The 15,523-nt window shown below is 33.7% G+C and overlaps 1 protein-coding gene across 1 annotated transcript in view; it reads right to left on the minus strand.

Annotated features, from left to right (window-relative positions):
* Nucleotides 1-15,523, minus strand: part of LOC148942401 (receptor-type guanylate cyclase Gyc76C-like) — a 398,466-nt gene that overhangs the window by 319,871 nt on the left and 63,072 nt on the right. Inside the window, exon 6 of the mRNA XM_089103313.1 lies at nt 1,329-1,573. Coding sequence (XP_088959439.1) covers nt 1,329-1,573 — 245 coding nt within the window. The remainder of the gene's footprint in view (nt 1-1,328; nt 1,574-15,523) is intronic.

The following is a 15,523-nucleotide window of genomic DNA, read 5'->3' on the forward strand; positions in this document are numbered from 1 at the left end:
AGCCAAACTTCACTTAAAAAAAAAAAAAAAAGCCCCTTCGCACAAAGAATAACCTGTTCAAATCTGTTCAATGCTTTCAGTTAAAAACCTCTTTTTTATTTAATTTCTGATTGTTTTCCTAACCAAAATATAATTTGAGGTACCGGTCCCTTAAATCCATGGTCAATTGCTTTTAAAAGGTGTATATCAATAATTATACGTTGGTTAGACCCGTTCTACGTTAAAATTTGCAATTTCAATTTTGGATAAAATTTTAATATACTTAAAAAATTAGCAATGAAGAATAATTTTGGTGAAAAGTCCTTGTTAATATTATTACTAAAGAATTTGGTTGGATGAAAAGGAGTATTATTGTTTTATGGATGTTTTATGTTCTGTGATGCTTCTGATGCTCTACATAACTGAAGCCATCACAACCTCTGCAATAGGATATTCTTAATGACAAATACATTACATATTTTTTTTAAATACATTGAAGTACTTCATATAAATCAAGAAGAAAAATATTACCATTAAAAATTGCTGAAAACTAAGTTCCTAGCAATATTAACCCCCCTCCAGAAATTTCATGGCGCGGCCGATGATTACCTGCCTTGTCTTTTTAACCTCTGTGCTGGTAGATATGGGAATGTAACATATTCGCTATACATAGAAGCATTTTAATTAATTCCTACTCCTCCTTCCTCTTTCAACATTTACCTGAAGCCTCATGAAGAGTAAGCAGTTTGTCCATTAAAATGTACTTTTGTAGGAATCTACCCTACCCCCACCTAAACAATGACTCAAACCCCCTCATTATAGCTGATACACAATTACACATCACCAAACGTAGCATAATTTCATTACAAATAAAGCGAATCAACTTGATTCAATCCAGTACTACCACCGATTGGCATTACTTCTTTTGCAACTGGGAAGCCTAAAATACAAATATTGATACTTTTAAATCAATTACCTTCTCCGGATTTTAAATTGATTGCAAATTCGTCCTCTTCGGGGTAAAGTCGTAGTTTGGTGCCCTAAACCACCTAAACTGTCAACCAACCACCACTGCTGTTTTGGCGTCTGCCCCTCCCCCTGGAAAATTTTCTGCGGACATCCTTGTTACATTCCTCTCAAAACTGTCGACTAAGGTATCCACTACAGGCTAATATAGCACCCACTATAGATAATATTGCTTTAAACTGAACTAATGTCTAGAATATCATACCGTTATTTTTTCAAACACTTCCGTAAAAGCAACGTTAATCTATAGCAGAATCGCCTCCAAAATCCCTGAACATATGAGAGGCAATTATTTCTATAATTGATATATTCAAAAAACTTACTCTTTTTAAGCCTCCTAGACTAGCCAATGGGTCTTCAAAGTTGAATGGAGGCAGTTTTGAATACTTGTTGACATGGTGACTGAAAATCTCAAAATCTAAAGGTGGTGAAGACATAATGCCAATGTAGCTTTTGAAAGCCTCGACCACTTGAGGCTCAGGCTCTTCCTTATAAAAGCTGTGCATGTATTTAACAGGGTTGTCGGACTCATAACGTTCCAAATCCACTCCGACAACAAAATACTCACCTAAAAGAAAGTTACTTTAACTTTGGCATGCAGTTCAATCTTCTTGAAAAGTATTTGGTAAATTGCTTAGTTACACAAATTAATTTAAAACAGTTAAAAAAAGAAGTTTTAAAAGTAAAGTAAGGAGCCGAAAAATATCCAATTCAAGTTTTAAACTAATATAAGTTAGACAAAAGTAAGGGTACCACCTCTTTAACCTTGTAAAGGCCAGAACTTCAGTTGTGCATTATTGAAAACGATTTGTACTTCTAGCAGCATCTTTTTAACTTTTATTCCATAAAGCTATTCCCCAGATTTGGCTGATAGGCTGTTTCGATCATCTATAAACACATAATCTAATAATTTACCTTACTAATTAGCCGTGAAGAGATTATGTGTCCCGTTTGGGCTTATAGTATAAAATTGTTGAGATAGATAGGAGAAAATTCTTTTAGCCACCTCCTCAAAGTAATATTTTTGTTTTCGTTTTGCCTCCTTTAGACTCTCTTAAGGTTATAATTTGATAGTCTGAGCCATTTCCGGGAAATTGCAGATACGTAAATTTGATTTTTTGGTACAACGTATTATAGGCTACAACTAATAAAATCACACTACAAAATATTTTGTCCGTTAAATTTGCGGTATATAAAAACGAACTGTTCGAAACACAAATCGTTTTCTGTAAAGGATAAATGACTTTGGCCTTTTAGATGTATAGAAAGCAAAGTTGGGGATAAACCAACTTTTATTCTGGCATCTGTTTTATAAACCCTTAACAGCTTTTAATTTTTAGTATTGTTATGGTTGATGTTTTGACTAAGTACCTTGTCTATAGTACCTTGTTTAAAATGCAAAGTTAATATTTTGAGCAATACCGAGGACAGTAGCAGAACCCAGATACTACGGATAAGCCTTAAAATTATATAAAGCATTAGCAGAAATTAAATCTTTTAAAAGCAAGCGTATTCAAATGAAAGTAAAGAGCGTGTTTAAACAAAAATGACCTTAAATTATCCAACATATCAAGAGGCTGACCACTCCATATGCCTTCTTGTTTCACACAAAAAATTAGACTTTTGTCCGTAAATAGTCTAAAACAAGACGAATATGATTTATTTTACTCACAATGCTTCGAAAATAATTAGTTGGATTTACTTTAAGGAATAAAATTTTCAGGTGAGGTATTTGATGGCTCTCAAACAGATTAGTAATGCTTGTTTTAAATTGTAACTTAGCTCCCCCGAGACCCCTCCCCTCAAGTAAAAATAATATTAAAAATAAACCAAAAATCGATTTATTCTCCCAAACACTCACTGAAAGTTCCTACTTGATAGCCTAAACCATTCCTGAAATAATGCCCAAATTCTAATAATATGCCCAAATTCGAATAATTTGTATAATTTGTAATTCGAATAACATAATGTGTAATTCAAATAATAGAATAATGTGTAATTCGAATAACATGCCCGAATTCGAATAACGTAATGCCCGAATTCCATAATGTGCATAAAACCCGAAAAATTGCTAATTTGATATCCTGCTGCCATGGATCCTATTAATAAACTCACACACTGAACAATCTGCTTTTCACTGAATTTCCTATATATAAAAGTTAAAATTTTGTTCATGAATTCTATGACACCAGGCCAATTTAATATAAATATTTTTGTATTTTTCGCTCAGCTTTGAGAATGATTCAGTTGCATTTACTTTAAACAGCAAAGTTATTAGATCCAGCGTTTTGAACGCACTTGAATGGATCAGATTTATTCGTTTTAAATTTGATGCAATTCTTGACTTTCACAAGAACAACTTAGTATAGTTTAAATTAGCTTCTTTTTAATATGCATGTTAGTCTTGATTTGATTTTGCAAAAAGCAATCCTAATCCTATAGAAAATGGAATATACAGAAGTTAAATAAAACAAGTAATTATATAATTGATGAATAATTAACTGATTAATAAATAGACAATATTTATAATTGAAAAAACAATCAATAAAATCATTGATATTATTAAAGAAAGACACACGTAGGAATAAAATTAGACAGGGGGACAAATAGCAGGGGACCAGACATATTTCAAAATTCAGAAAGACTTATGTTACAAGGAATATCAAACAAATTAATAATGGGGAAATAATAAAATTCTAGAATTTGATGGTATTACCACAAGCCAAAAGGCTTCAATGCAGACCTGTACGAATATTAACTATATAGTCAATTAAAACAAATATTGTTGCATAATAATTAGTTGAAAGCAACTGATATTAACTATAATTAATATTTAATATTTAACATAAAGTATTATCAAATTATTTTATTATCAAGTTTAAACTGAATTTTTCATGGTTTTGCTTTCATAAGGCCTATTCCTCAGTTTGAATAGAGCATAAAGTTTTTTTTCAAATTGATAAATTTTAAAATAGATTTTTAGGTTTTATGATCATATACTCATGTGAGCCCTCCTAGCCGAATAGTTAGTACGCTAGACTAGAAATCCTGAGGACAGGGATCTAAGTTCTAAGTCCTCTGTCACTCGTTATTTGGTTTGGAACGTTATTTGGTTTGGAACGGGGTCAATGGCGTTTAATCTATAAGCTGAGCCAGAGCCGACCCAGCTATAAGTGGGGACCGAAATAAATCTGGGGAAGGTAAACAGGAAGGGTGTGTCAAAGCACAAGATGAATGGTTTCTAACATCCATTCCTGACTGAAGGGCCATTAAACGGAGATCATCACTGTCGTTTGGGACTGTAACCCAAAAGGACTGTACTGTTTTCTCTAGCTTTTTATATAGCCAAAACATTGAGTAAATACTAATTACCAGTACGAAAAACTCAGATTCTACTCGACTTGCTGTAAATACTGGACAACAAAATATCTCCAGACAGTTATTACCTTATGCAGGCCAAAATTCTTATGCGGGCAATCACTAGTATTTTCTATAAATATCTCCTAAAAGCCTGCATATTTTCACCCACATCTGTCAAATGTATATTTTACATTTCTTTAAAATTCGCTAAACAAAAAAGGAGTACTGATTCGAAAGAAACTATGTTTGTTCGTGTAATAATCATAAAATTTAGGATTTAAAAAATTTAAAATTAAATTAGTAATTAGACACTTTTAGCGATAAAATAATATAATAGAGAAACAAAAGTTTACTTGCAAAAACTCTTGTGACTTAGAATTTTTTCCTTCTTTCTGATGCTATAGAATTTTACAAAGAAGAACCAAGCCATGTGGAACTGAATTCTTCAGGAACCTATCAGTTATTGAAACGGCGGGGAATTAGTGTTTTCTTTCTATCATGTGCTTAAGGCGTAATTTTATTGGTTTATTAAAATACGTCAGAGACGTGAGTAGTAAAGGGGTTCCAGACCCTGCGACGCCCATAGCAGTTTAACACGGTATTTCCATGACATCCCTATCCCTTTTCCCATGACAGCCCTCTGACGTCACGACATCCCTGGCAAGATTCCAATAACATGCTCTGGCAATATTACCACCCCCTGGCAAGATTCCTGCACCTGTCAAGATTCCGAACACATCCCTAGAAAAATTGCGAGGAATTGCAAATACCGCCCTGTATCTAGCTGACAGACTTCCCATGACACTCCCCAGGTGCTTAAATATTTCCCGTAGCAATCACCATTTGTCTCGACTCGTGATCCTGGCAATATTTCCACAACATCCCTGGCAAAATCTCCTGGTTCCAGGTGTTTAAATATTTTTTATTTGATTAATCAGAGTGTGGTCGGTACAATACAGAAGTAGCAATAAATAGAGCTTCTAGTCCCTCGCACCCGTGCAATTCGGTCCCAGGTTCCAGGTGTTATGACGCAATTTTATTTCAGCTGCCAAGATTCCCACGATACACCCTCGCTTTTTAAACGGTAGGATAGGGATATTAGCATGGGATTTTAAAGTGTCAGATAGGGAGTCTATAAGTGGAGCTACTAGCCCCTCATGCCATCACCCCTGTGCAATTCGGCTCCTGTTTCCAAGTGTAATACGCTTTACGCAACCTTCTTTTAGATGGAGATATTTCCCCCGACACACCCCTCTGGACTCCAATGATGTCACATGACTTACCCCATTTTAAACGGACAGTAGAAATATGGATCACGCAAATTTTATGTAACCTTCTGACAGGACCCATGGGAATCCCCGCTTGTAACTTAACTACAGCACACACTTTATGTAAGGTCAGCGCATCTTACGCAGTGACGGCGCACATATTACCTAATAACAGCGCTCACATAACTGTCACGCTATAGTTTTTTGACATTTAATTTTTAGCCAAAACGAACAAAGTGTTTTTCTTCCTAATTATTTTTTTCTTTAGTTCTTTGTCCTCACTGGGAATTGAAATGTCCATTTCCTTCCAATGGAACAGCGCTCCAATCATCAAGACTAAACTGCGATTCCCAGTATTTTGTCCTACTCATTACATTTAAAATTAACCTATTGCCTGTGAGAGAAATTTCCATGTTTTGTATTCTAAAATGAGATGTTTCGTGCCCCTGTGATAATAGGGAAACACCTATTTCCAGAAATAACACCTCTTCATTAAGTAACACTGTTTAGAAGTGATGAAAAATACTATTGTTGATTGTTATTAATATATTTATAGCGATAAAGATTGAAGGGGTGCTTAAATTATGTAAACTCCTAGGTATTAGAGACGCATCCAAAACAATAAATCTAAAGGATTAGGGTTATTGTAAATATAAGTTTTATTAATTCAATCAAATTTACAAACAACATTACAACACAGAAAAAAGAGTTATAAAACACGACAAACAAAAAATAAAACCTGAAAAAGCTTACAAAGAATAAAATATAAGCAAAAAGAACCATGTATTAAAGAAAAAACATCCTAGCGATCATTTCAAGAGGACAAGCTTGATAAAAGATGCAAATTTTTAGGTACTACTTAAATCTTTAGGTACTACTTACAAATTTTTAATCTTGAATCTTGAAACTACTGAGGTATTAACGAAAATGCCACCGTTTTCATTGAGCCATGACTACGAATATTTCACACCATCTTGATCATACACCCCATCCTCCCCTAGCAATCATTTCCAGAGGGCAGGGTTTATATTAGATGCGAATTTTTAGGCACAATTGAGATATTTCCGATAGCCATTAAGGAAGTACATCATTTCTCTGAGTGCATGTTATATTTTCAGCCCCCCACAGTAAAAATTCTTTAACGCCTCCATCTTAACTCTTAAACTGTAGAACACGATACTCCCTGCAATTCGCACCACAACGACATTACTTGACTAACCCCAAACCCCATAACAATCACCCCCAAGAAATTTTCCAGACATTTCTTGTTAAAATTATAACTCAATCCGGCAAATTATTGCAAACCAAGCTTTTCATAATAACTACTAAAACACTCCACAACAGCATGGCATTACACACCTCCCCCTCCATCATTCACGTGTCATTCCATTAGTCATTCCATCACATTCTAAATTACACACTGTTTTTACCTGAACAGCGGAACTTGCCCTTTCATTGCTAGAGGGTGATACTCCAAGCAATTCACGCCACAATGCCACCAATTACTTCTCCGTGGCACCCTCTGACACAGCCCCATCACTCCAAGTAATTTTCATGCATTTCTTGTTAAAATGAATACTTCAACCTATTGATTCAAGTTTTTCGCGAAACTGGACTTTCATAATAACCTCCAAAACACTCAACACCACCGTTGCATTACACACCTCCCCTTCCATCATCCACGTGGCACCACACCACCCACCCTAGGAAATTCTCAAGCTTTCCCCACCAAAAATAAACTCATTGATCTAAATTAAACACTGTTTCAACTTAAACAGTGGAACTCGGCATTTTATTGCTAGAGTGTGATACTCCAAGCAATTCAAGCCACAATGCCACACTATTACTGCTCTGTAGCACCCTCTGATATCACCCCATCACCCCCAAAACATTTTCAGACATTTCTTATTAAAAATTATACTTCACACGGTGATTCAAGTTTTCAAAAGCCAAGCTTATCACAATAACCTTTAAAACACTCCACACCCCCTTGGTGTTACATGCCCCCCCTCCATCATCCACATGGAGCCCACTCCCCTAGAAGATTTTCAAGCTTTTCCCACTATAAATAAGCTCATGAATCTAAATTAAACACTGTTTTTACTTGAACAGCGGAACTGGATATTTCATTATCATATCATGATACTCCAAGCAGCTCACGCCACAGTGTCAGGTTATATTTCCTATTGCTATTATTTTCTGGCAATGTCCAGCCCTAAACCACGCCATTACAGACCATTTGCACACATTTTGTAATGTGGGGTCTGGTTTATCCTATCAGTGATACCTCACTTGAAGTTTCAAAGTCCATTTTGGAAGTTTTCTCGTTCGAAACGCATAAATAAGAATGTTCTTGTAGTGTTGTTTCGTGGCTTATCGTGTCGGTGTTACCTTTGTTCATGTTACCAAAGTGCATTTTGAAAGCTTTTCATTGAAACATATGACTCAAGATGTTTTTCTAGTGATGTGTTGTGGTTTGTCTTATCAGTGTAAAAAACACTTCCTTAATACTATCAAATTTCTCTTGGAAGTAACATATTGTTATATAATACTGAATTTTTTTGTAATAGCAGCAACTTTTCCGTCAAATATAACATATTTCTCTTAGACCTAAAAATTTTCTGCTTACGCTAGACAGTTTCCTGTTAGAACTAGAAAGTTTCTTTAAATACTAACAAGTTTCCCCATCGAAGTAAAAAAATTTTCCTAAATACTAACAAAGTTTTATTTAATATTATCAAATTCTCTGGGAAGTAACAGGTTTTTCTAACTAGTAACAATTTTTTTTCTAATAGCAGCAAGTTTTCCATTAAAGATAACAAATTTATCTTAGAAGTAACAATTTTCTGTTAATGCTAATATATTTTCTGCTAGAATTACCACGTTTCTCTTTAAGGTAACGGGCTTTTCCTTAAAAATAATTTTTTTCTAATAGCAGAAAGTTGTCTGTTATAAATAAATTTCTCTAGGAAGTAACAATTTTCTGTCTATACTAACAATTTTTCTGTTAGAAGAAGCAAGTTTTTCTTAACACTAACAAAAATTTTCCCTTCGAAGTAACAACTTTTTTCATAATTATTTAAAAAAAACTTTCCGAAAAATAAATTTTTCAAAGAAAATTAAAGGCCATTTTAAACTTAAGCTCAGCAGATACAAATACCTTTTAAAATCCAAACTAAAAACGACCCAAAATTACTATTAAAGGATAAATAAAACCCAAAACGAACAGAAATTAAATAAACAATCATAACAAGAATATACAACAAGTAATAATATAAATGAATAAATATATCTTAAAGCGAGTAATGCTTAGATTGAATATGAAAATCAAGATTAAAACAAAAAAAATATTTTGCTATTAAAGCATATCAATAGCAAAATATATATATATTTCCAGTGAGAAAATAGCCTCCTTCTCTCACTATAGGAGTCTATAACCTTCTGCGTCATTGGCGCTTTACTGAAAACCAATTTTATGACAAATATTTTCTTTTTCACTTAATATTGAAAATAACAATTAAAATTATAGTAAAATTTTGAACTGATGAGCTTTCAGCAATTGATATCATTATACATCAAATATTCAGCTTATATTAGCTCTTTCTAAAGTTGTCCATGACGAATATAGTTTCACTACAAACAAGAGTTTGGATACTGCCCCCTTCCTTAAGTGTTAATAAAAACCAAAAGCCTACTGCGTCATTGTCACTTAACTGAAAATGAATTATATTACAAATATTTTCTTTTCCACTTCTTGCAGCATTGAAAATAAAAATAAAATTACAGTGGAATAAATTCTTGGACTGAGGGATCTTTCAACAATTAGTATCACTATGAATCAAATATTCAATTTGGTGTTGTTTATACTTTCTAAGACTGTCCAAGACCCATATAGTTTTCAGTAAAAACCCATTGACGCAGTAGGTTAAAGACTTTTACAGTGAGAGAAGGAGGCAATACCCAAACTCTTGTTTGTAGTGTTTTTTGTTCGTTTCAAGCTTCATTTGCATATTCAGTTTAAGTTTCACTCGATTTAAGATTTATTTGTTCATGTACATTAATAGCTATTGTATGTTTGTTTGCATTTATTGTTTATTTAATTTCTGTTCGTTTTAAGTTTTATTTTATACTTCTGTAGCAAAATATAATTTTTTGTTTTAAGCTTGATTTTCATATTCAATCTAAGCATTCCTCGCTTTGTGATCTATGTATTCATTTATATTATTATTTGTTGTATGTTTTTGCTATGATTGTTTATTTAATTTCTGTACGTTTTGGGTTCAATTATTCCTTAATAGTATTTTAACAAATATTTGTATCTGTTGAGCTTAAGTTTAAAATGCCTTTATTTTTCTTCGAAAAACTTATTTTTCAGAATTTTTTTTTAATTAATTTTTATTCGTTTTTGATTGCAAAAAGTTTCAAGTATTTAAAAATTCCTTATTTCAAAATCAAGAATAAGAAAAAATAAAATCAAATGTTCATCAAAGTATCAAAACTGGTATCAAAGTGACAATATCAAAATGAAAAAATATGTTTGTGTCAACCACGGAGTTTTTATTATCTGATGTTTGAACTATTTTTAGCAAAATTGCTATCTCAAAATTTCTATCGGATGGGTTTGGGAAAATTAGGCGTGGGGGGTTGTAACTGCCCTTTGGTCTTTTTAGATAGACAGTTAGATTTATTTTCCATATATCAGTAAAATAATTACGTAACAATCTACAAATTCCCACAAAGGCTCCATGGCCTGTAGGAGGGGGATTATGAAAAGATCAAATATATATTAAACATTTAAACGCTTAAGATTTAAACAATATAAACATAATATTAATATTTAAACATATAAACATAAGCGTTTGAACTTTTAACATGTAAAGCATTTGCTTCATAAAACGAAAAAAAGGAGAGTTCACTGAATAAGCTTTATCAAAATACAGTGAATCACAACATCTAAGAAGAAAAAATTAAATGAAAAAAAAAAACTATTGGCAGCAGGCAGGCAAAAGTGAATAAAATTAATCACATGAAAACAAATATTTTTTTACTAGTCTTTTGAAGGTGCCAAACGAGTGGCATTCTCGAACCAAATCGGGAAGGGTGTTCCATGTCAAATGACACGCAACAAGAGGATTAAAATCGGATCTTATTGTTGGTGTATGGGGAATTTGGATATTTAGAGAACTACGGAGTTGATAGTTTGACCGATCAGATACAAAAGAAGACGTAAACCTAAGGGACCTAGGAATATCACCACGGAGCTGAAGAAAAGCGAAAGACGCACAGGAAAGAATATAAAGTTTTTTAATATCAAGTAAAGGTTTAGTTGTCGAACGATTTACATCCTGGATAAGATTTATAGCTTTATCATAAGTATTCGAAAGCGGTTTGAGAAAAAAAGGGAAAGTAGACATCCATATGACTGAACAATAGGAAACATATGAATGAATTAAGCTATGAAATAGGATTCTTAGAATTGGTCCTGGAAATATAAGTTTTAGTTTCTTAGAATACCGAGGTTTCTGCATACCTTCATTTTAATCAAATCAATATGGTGTTTAAAAGATAAATTTTCATCTAGGAGGATACCTAGGAAACGGACATGGCCATCCTTTGTTCTACTAATAAAGCCTTTGGATATATAAATTTCAGATAATTAAGGACAAGCCTGGGATATACGAGAAAAAAATAAAAAACTAGTTTTAGAAACATTTAAGGCAAGAGAGTTAGCATCAAACCAAATTGAAACTCTCTCAAAGTGGTCCACTAACTTTGTACGAACCTCATCCTCTGTTCTCCCAGAAGTATAAGGGTGGTATCATCAGCAAAAGTAACAAGAGAATCCGAGATATGCAAACTATAGTTATGGGTAGGGGAGACTGTTGGATGAAATAGACGACAGCAATAAAGAGGATTTTCATTTCTAACTGCAAAAATTAGGTCATTTATATAAATTAAAAACAGTGCCGGCCCTAAAACTAAACCTTGAGGGACTCCCTGGTCAACACTTGATGGTGAGCGAAAAAGTGGATCAACAGAAATTATTCTACCAGACAAGAAAGACTTGAACCAATAAAACGCACTACCTCTTACGCCAAAATGAGAAAGTTTAAATAAAAGAACACTGTGGGTTAAAGAATCAAAGGCTCTACGAACATCCAGAAACAAAGCAGCAGGAATCAAATGGGAGTCTATGGCAGAGTGAAGATAATTCAGTAAAACTGCACAAGCATGCTCAGTCGAATGATTTGCTCGAAAACCAAATTGAAAATCGTGAAAAAAATCTTTAGAAGTAAGAAAATTATTAAGAAGAGAAAGCATCGCCGTCTCAAATATTTTGCTAAACACAGACACCAAAGAAATTGGCCGATAGTTGGCTGGCTCATTTCGTGTCCCCTCCTTATATAATATGATGACTCGAGCATGCTTGAGACTACTCGGGAAAATACCTTGCTGAAAGGAGATGTTAATAAGTTTGTTAAGGGATAAATAATAAAAGAAAGTATGAACTTAATTACTTTAGTAGGAATATTATCAGGGCCAGACGACGAACAATTTTTCAATCCCATAACAATTTTAGCAATTTCTTTCTCCGTCACTGGTTCGAAAAACATTGACATCATACAAGGTGGCCCAAGATAAGACCTGAAGTTGAATCCTAAAGGAGAAGAACCAACAGCCGAAGGGGTCCTTTTACCAATATTCGCAAAATATGAAGTAAATGCATCTTGAACATTCAGTTCACCTTCGATGATTTTGCCATCGAGATCCAAAAAAGAAGTGGCTGATGGAGACTGAAAAGAGGGCCTAAGCACAGAATTTATAACCTTCCAAGTTTTTCGTATATCTTTACCAAAATCTGAAAAACAATTGAAATAATACTGGGACTTGGCCTTTCGAAACACAGAATTATAAAAATTTCTTATAAATTTTAAATCGCTGAAAGCAAATAGCTTTCGTTGAAGGGCTAGCATACTTAAAGGCCCTCCAGGGATTATTTTTTCTCCTACAACTCCTGAGGTGACCAGGGGTCATCCAAGGACTTAGAAGAAAAACATTCTTAGACTTACGATTAGAAGGTGAAACAGAACAAATATCAAGAACAGCGTCTTTAATAGACTTTTATTTTTTTTAATAAAAAGTATCAAATAAATTACAAAAATCAGAATCACTCTCAAACCCATACCAAGAAATTTCTGCCAATGTTGACCTAAGAAGCATCAATTCCACTTCCCCAAAACTAAAAGGTCTCTTACCAGACTCACAAGTCCTCTCAATAGTCAGTTTATCAAAACAGTATCTAGAGTAAACAGGGAAATGATCGGAAATGTCGCTCACTAAAACATCATTTAGGATCAAGGTAGCCGTACAGAAAATATTGTCAATCAGAAATGACGTACTCTCTGTTATGCGAGATGGGATACATACAGAAGGTAAAGTACCTGTGGCAAGCATGGACGACAGGAAACCCAAAGATACAGAAGACTTTATATCAATCAAGTTTATATTAAAATCTCCCATAATAATTAATTCAGTCGACTGTTTGAGGATGGTATCCAATATATCATTAAGGGTGTGTAGAAACAGTGGAATAGAGCCACTAGGAGATCGATAAATAAAACCAACAATTAAATCCTTACCTCCACATTTAATATCTACGAAAAGTGACTCAAAGACACCTTCGATATTTCTGGATAATCCATTATAAGAGAACATGGGAGATTATTAGAAATATACAAAGAAAGACCACCCTTGGCCATCTTTTGTCGATTCAGTCGTTCCATTTTATAACCTTGCAAATCCAAAAGCGTATCATTTTTAGAATCTAAAAAGTCTCGCATAAACCAACAATGTCAGGTAGTCCATCAGAAACAATCTGTTTTATATGGTCAATTGAAGAACAAAGACCCTGAATATTCAACTGGAGCACTGAAAAATATCCATCCCACTTGACAGCCTCCCTTAGACTAAAAACATATTTACTCATTACTGCGTGGTTGACTGTGATCAAATCACTGTTGATATGTCCGATAGAATTATTGATAATGCTTAAAACATCCAACGGGTTATTTTCAAGCTCAAAAAGTTGTCCTACAACTGGGGGCGTTTCTAATTTGCCATTAAAAAAAAGGCAATAGATTTTAGATACGGTATTAAATCATAAAATATACATGCAAAAAAAAAAGAAAAAAAAAAGAAAAAAAAAAAAAAAAAAAAAAAAAAAAAAAAGCATATCTAAGCACAATCCGCGAATGATCGAATCTTTCATATCATTGATTGACCAGGTTGTTTGGCCAAAATTTGCCCGCGGTCAGTCCATACATTAAATTTACCGAAGCAATCTCTTGCCGCATTTAAAATTTCACGACACTTTTTTGTTAGCGATTCTGATAAAAATATTCCACTCTTTGCTAGTTTAGTCTTTTCTTTGAAAACAAATCGAGCTAATTACACATTTTTGAAGCGTATTAGCACTGGAGACACTTTAGATTGATCGTTAGAGTCATTCAAACTAAATCGATAATCATTTACAATATTATTGACTTCAAAACCAGGGACCCGCATCTTGTCTTTAATGATAACCGATACTTCTTTCTTTAGATCATTTCCAGGCCTCTGCCTTACTTCATTCATCACTAAGCAATACAACATCTTTTCTTCTTCAAAATCATCAACTTTCGATTCCAATGACAAAATCCTACTTTCCAAGCTTTTAACCATTGCAAATAGTCCTTTTCTATTTCTTGGAATTTTGGGTTGTAATCAATGGAAATAGCATCATGACTTTTTTTTACTATAGTATCATTTGCTGTATCAGGGTCTGATAGTTTAGCCTTAACTTGACGGGAAATATCAGCTGTAAGATTCACTTATGTCTGATTTAATTCATCCTGGGTAAAAGCTATTTTTTGCAGGATTAGGCTAGGGGCCAGTGAGTCTTCTGCAATAAAGCTCGCTGGGTTTAATGCTAGATAAGTAGGTGATGACGATTTATAAATGTCTGGAACCGAATCTAATTCGGTAAATGCTTTACCAACATCTTTTTCCATTCTTTTGCGAGCACTAGGGTAATCCGAAAATAATTTCAAAGTAGACTCTGCCACTTGGTGCTCAGAATGATCGCCATAGCAAAAAACTGTATATCTCCATAATCCTTTGGCACCACTTTTTGACTGCAAAACAATTGCTGGCCAAGGGGGGGTAACTTTTGAAACTAGCGAGAACAATGTCAAAAGGCTTGAATTTTGACATGAGCGTAGCACTGAAAATAAATAATTACTTATCTTTGAGTGGGCCAATTAATCCAGTAATTTGCAAATAATTTCAAGTAATTGCAAGTAGTCCAAGTGTTTCAATGCACGATTCAGATGATAATATTGCTGAATACTCATCCAAAGCCACAATCCATAAATAATCCTTAAGCCGTAATCACATGCAAGTCACTTGTGTAATCAGATTTTAGCTTAATAAATTTCTTTTTACGCAAAATCTATTGGCTCCGTGCCTAGGTTTATCCACAAGTAAAAAATTAATCCATGAAATGTACTTTTTTGTTTTAAGATGTGAACTGATCAGAGACTGAATGAGTACTCTCTTTTGAGTATTTAAAAGTAAATTAGAATTATATCCCAGAGCATAATTTAGAGTAAATTATATCCAAGAGTATAACTTATACCGCCTGTCCCTGGGACCTGGGGGGTTGTGTCGACCCCGGAGTTTTAATATCTGATGTTTGAACTATTTTAACGAAATAGTCACCTCAAATTTTTATTGGATGGGTTTATCCATCCAATAACCCCAAAATCATGGAGGGCGGGATGGGCTAGTTGCCTTCCAATCTTTTTTTACTCTGAGAAAAGGAACTAAAACTTTAAATTTCTATTCAAATG

The sequence above is a fragment of the Artemia sp. Qi Xiang Cuo genome, chromosome 17 (genome assembly GCF_049724085.1).
Source record: "Artemia sp. Qi Xiang Cuo chromosome 17, ASM4972408v1, whole genome shotgun sequence".
In the NCBI taxonomy this organism is placed as follows: Eukaryota; Metazoa; Arthropoda; class Branchiopoda; order Anostraca; family Artemiidae; genus Artemia; species Artemia sp. Qi Xiang Cuo.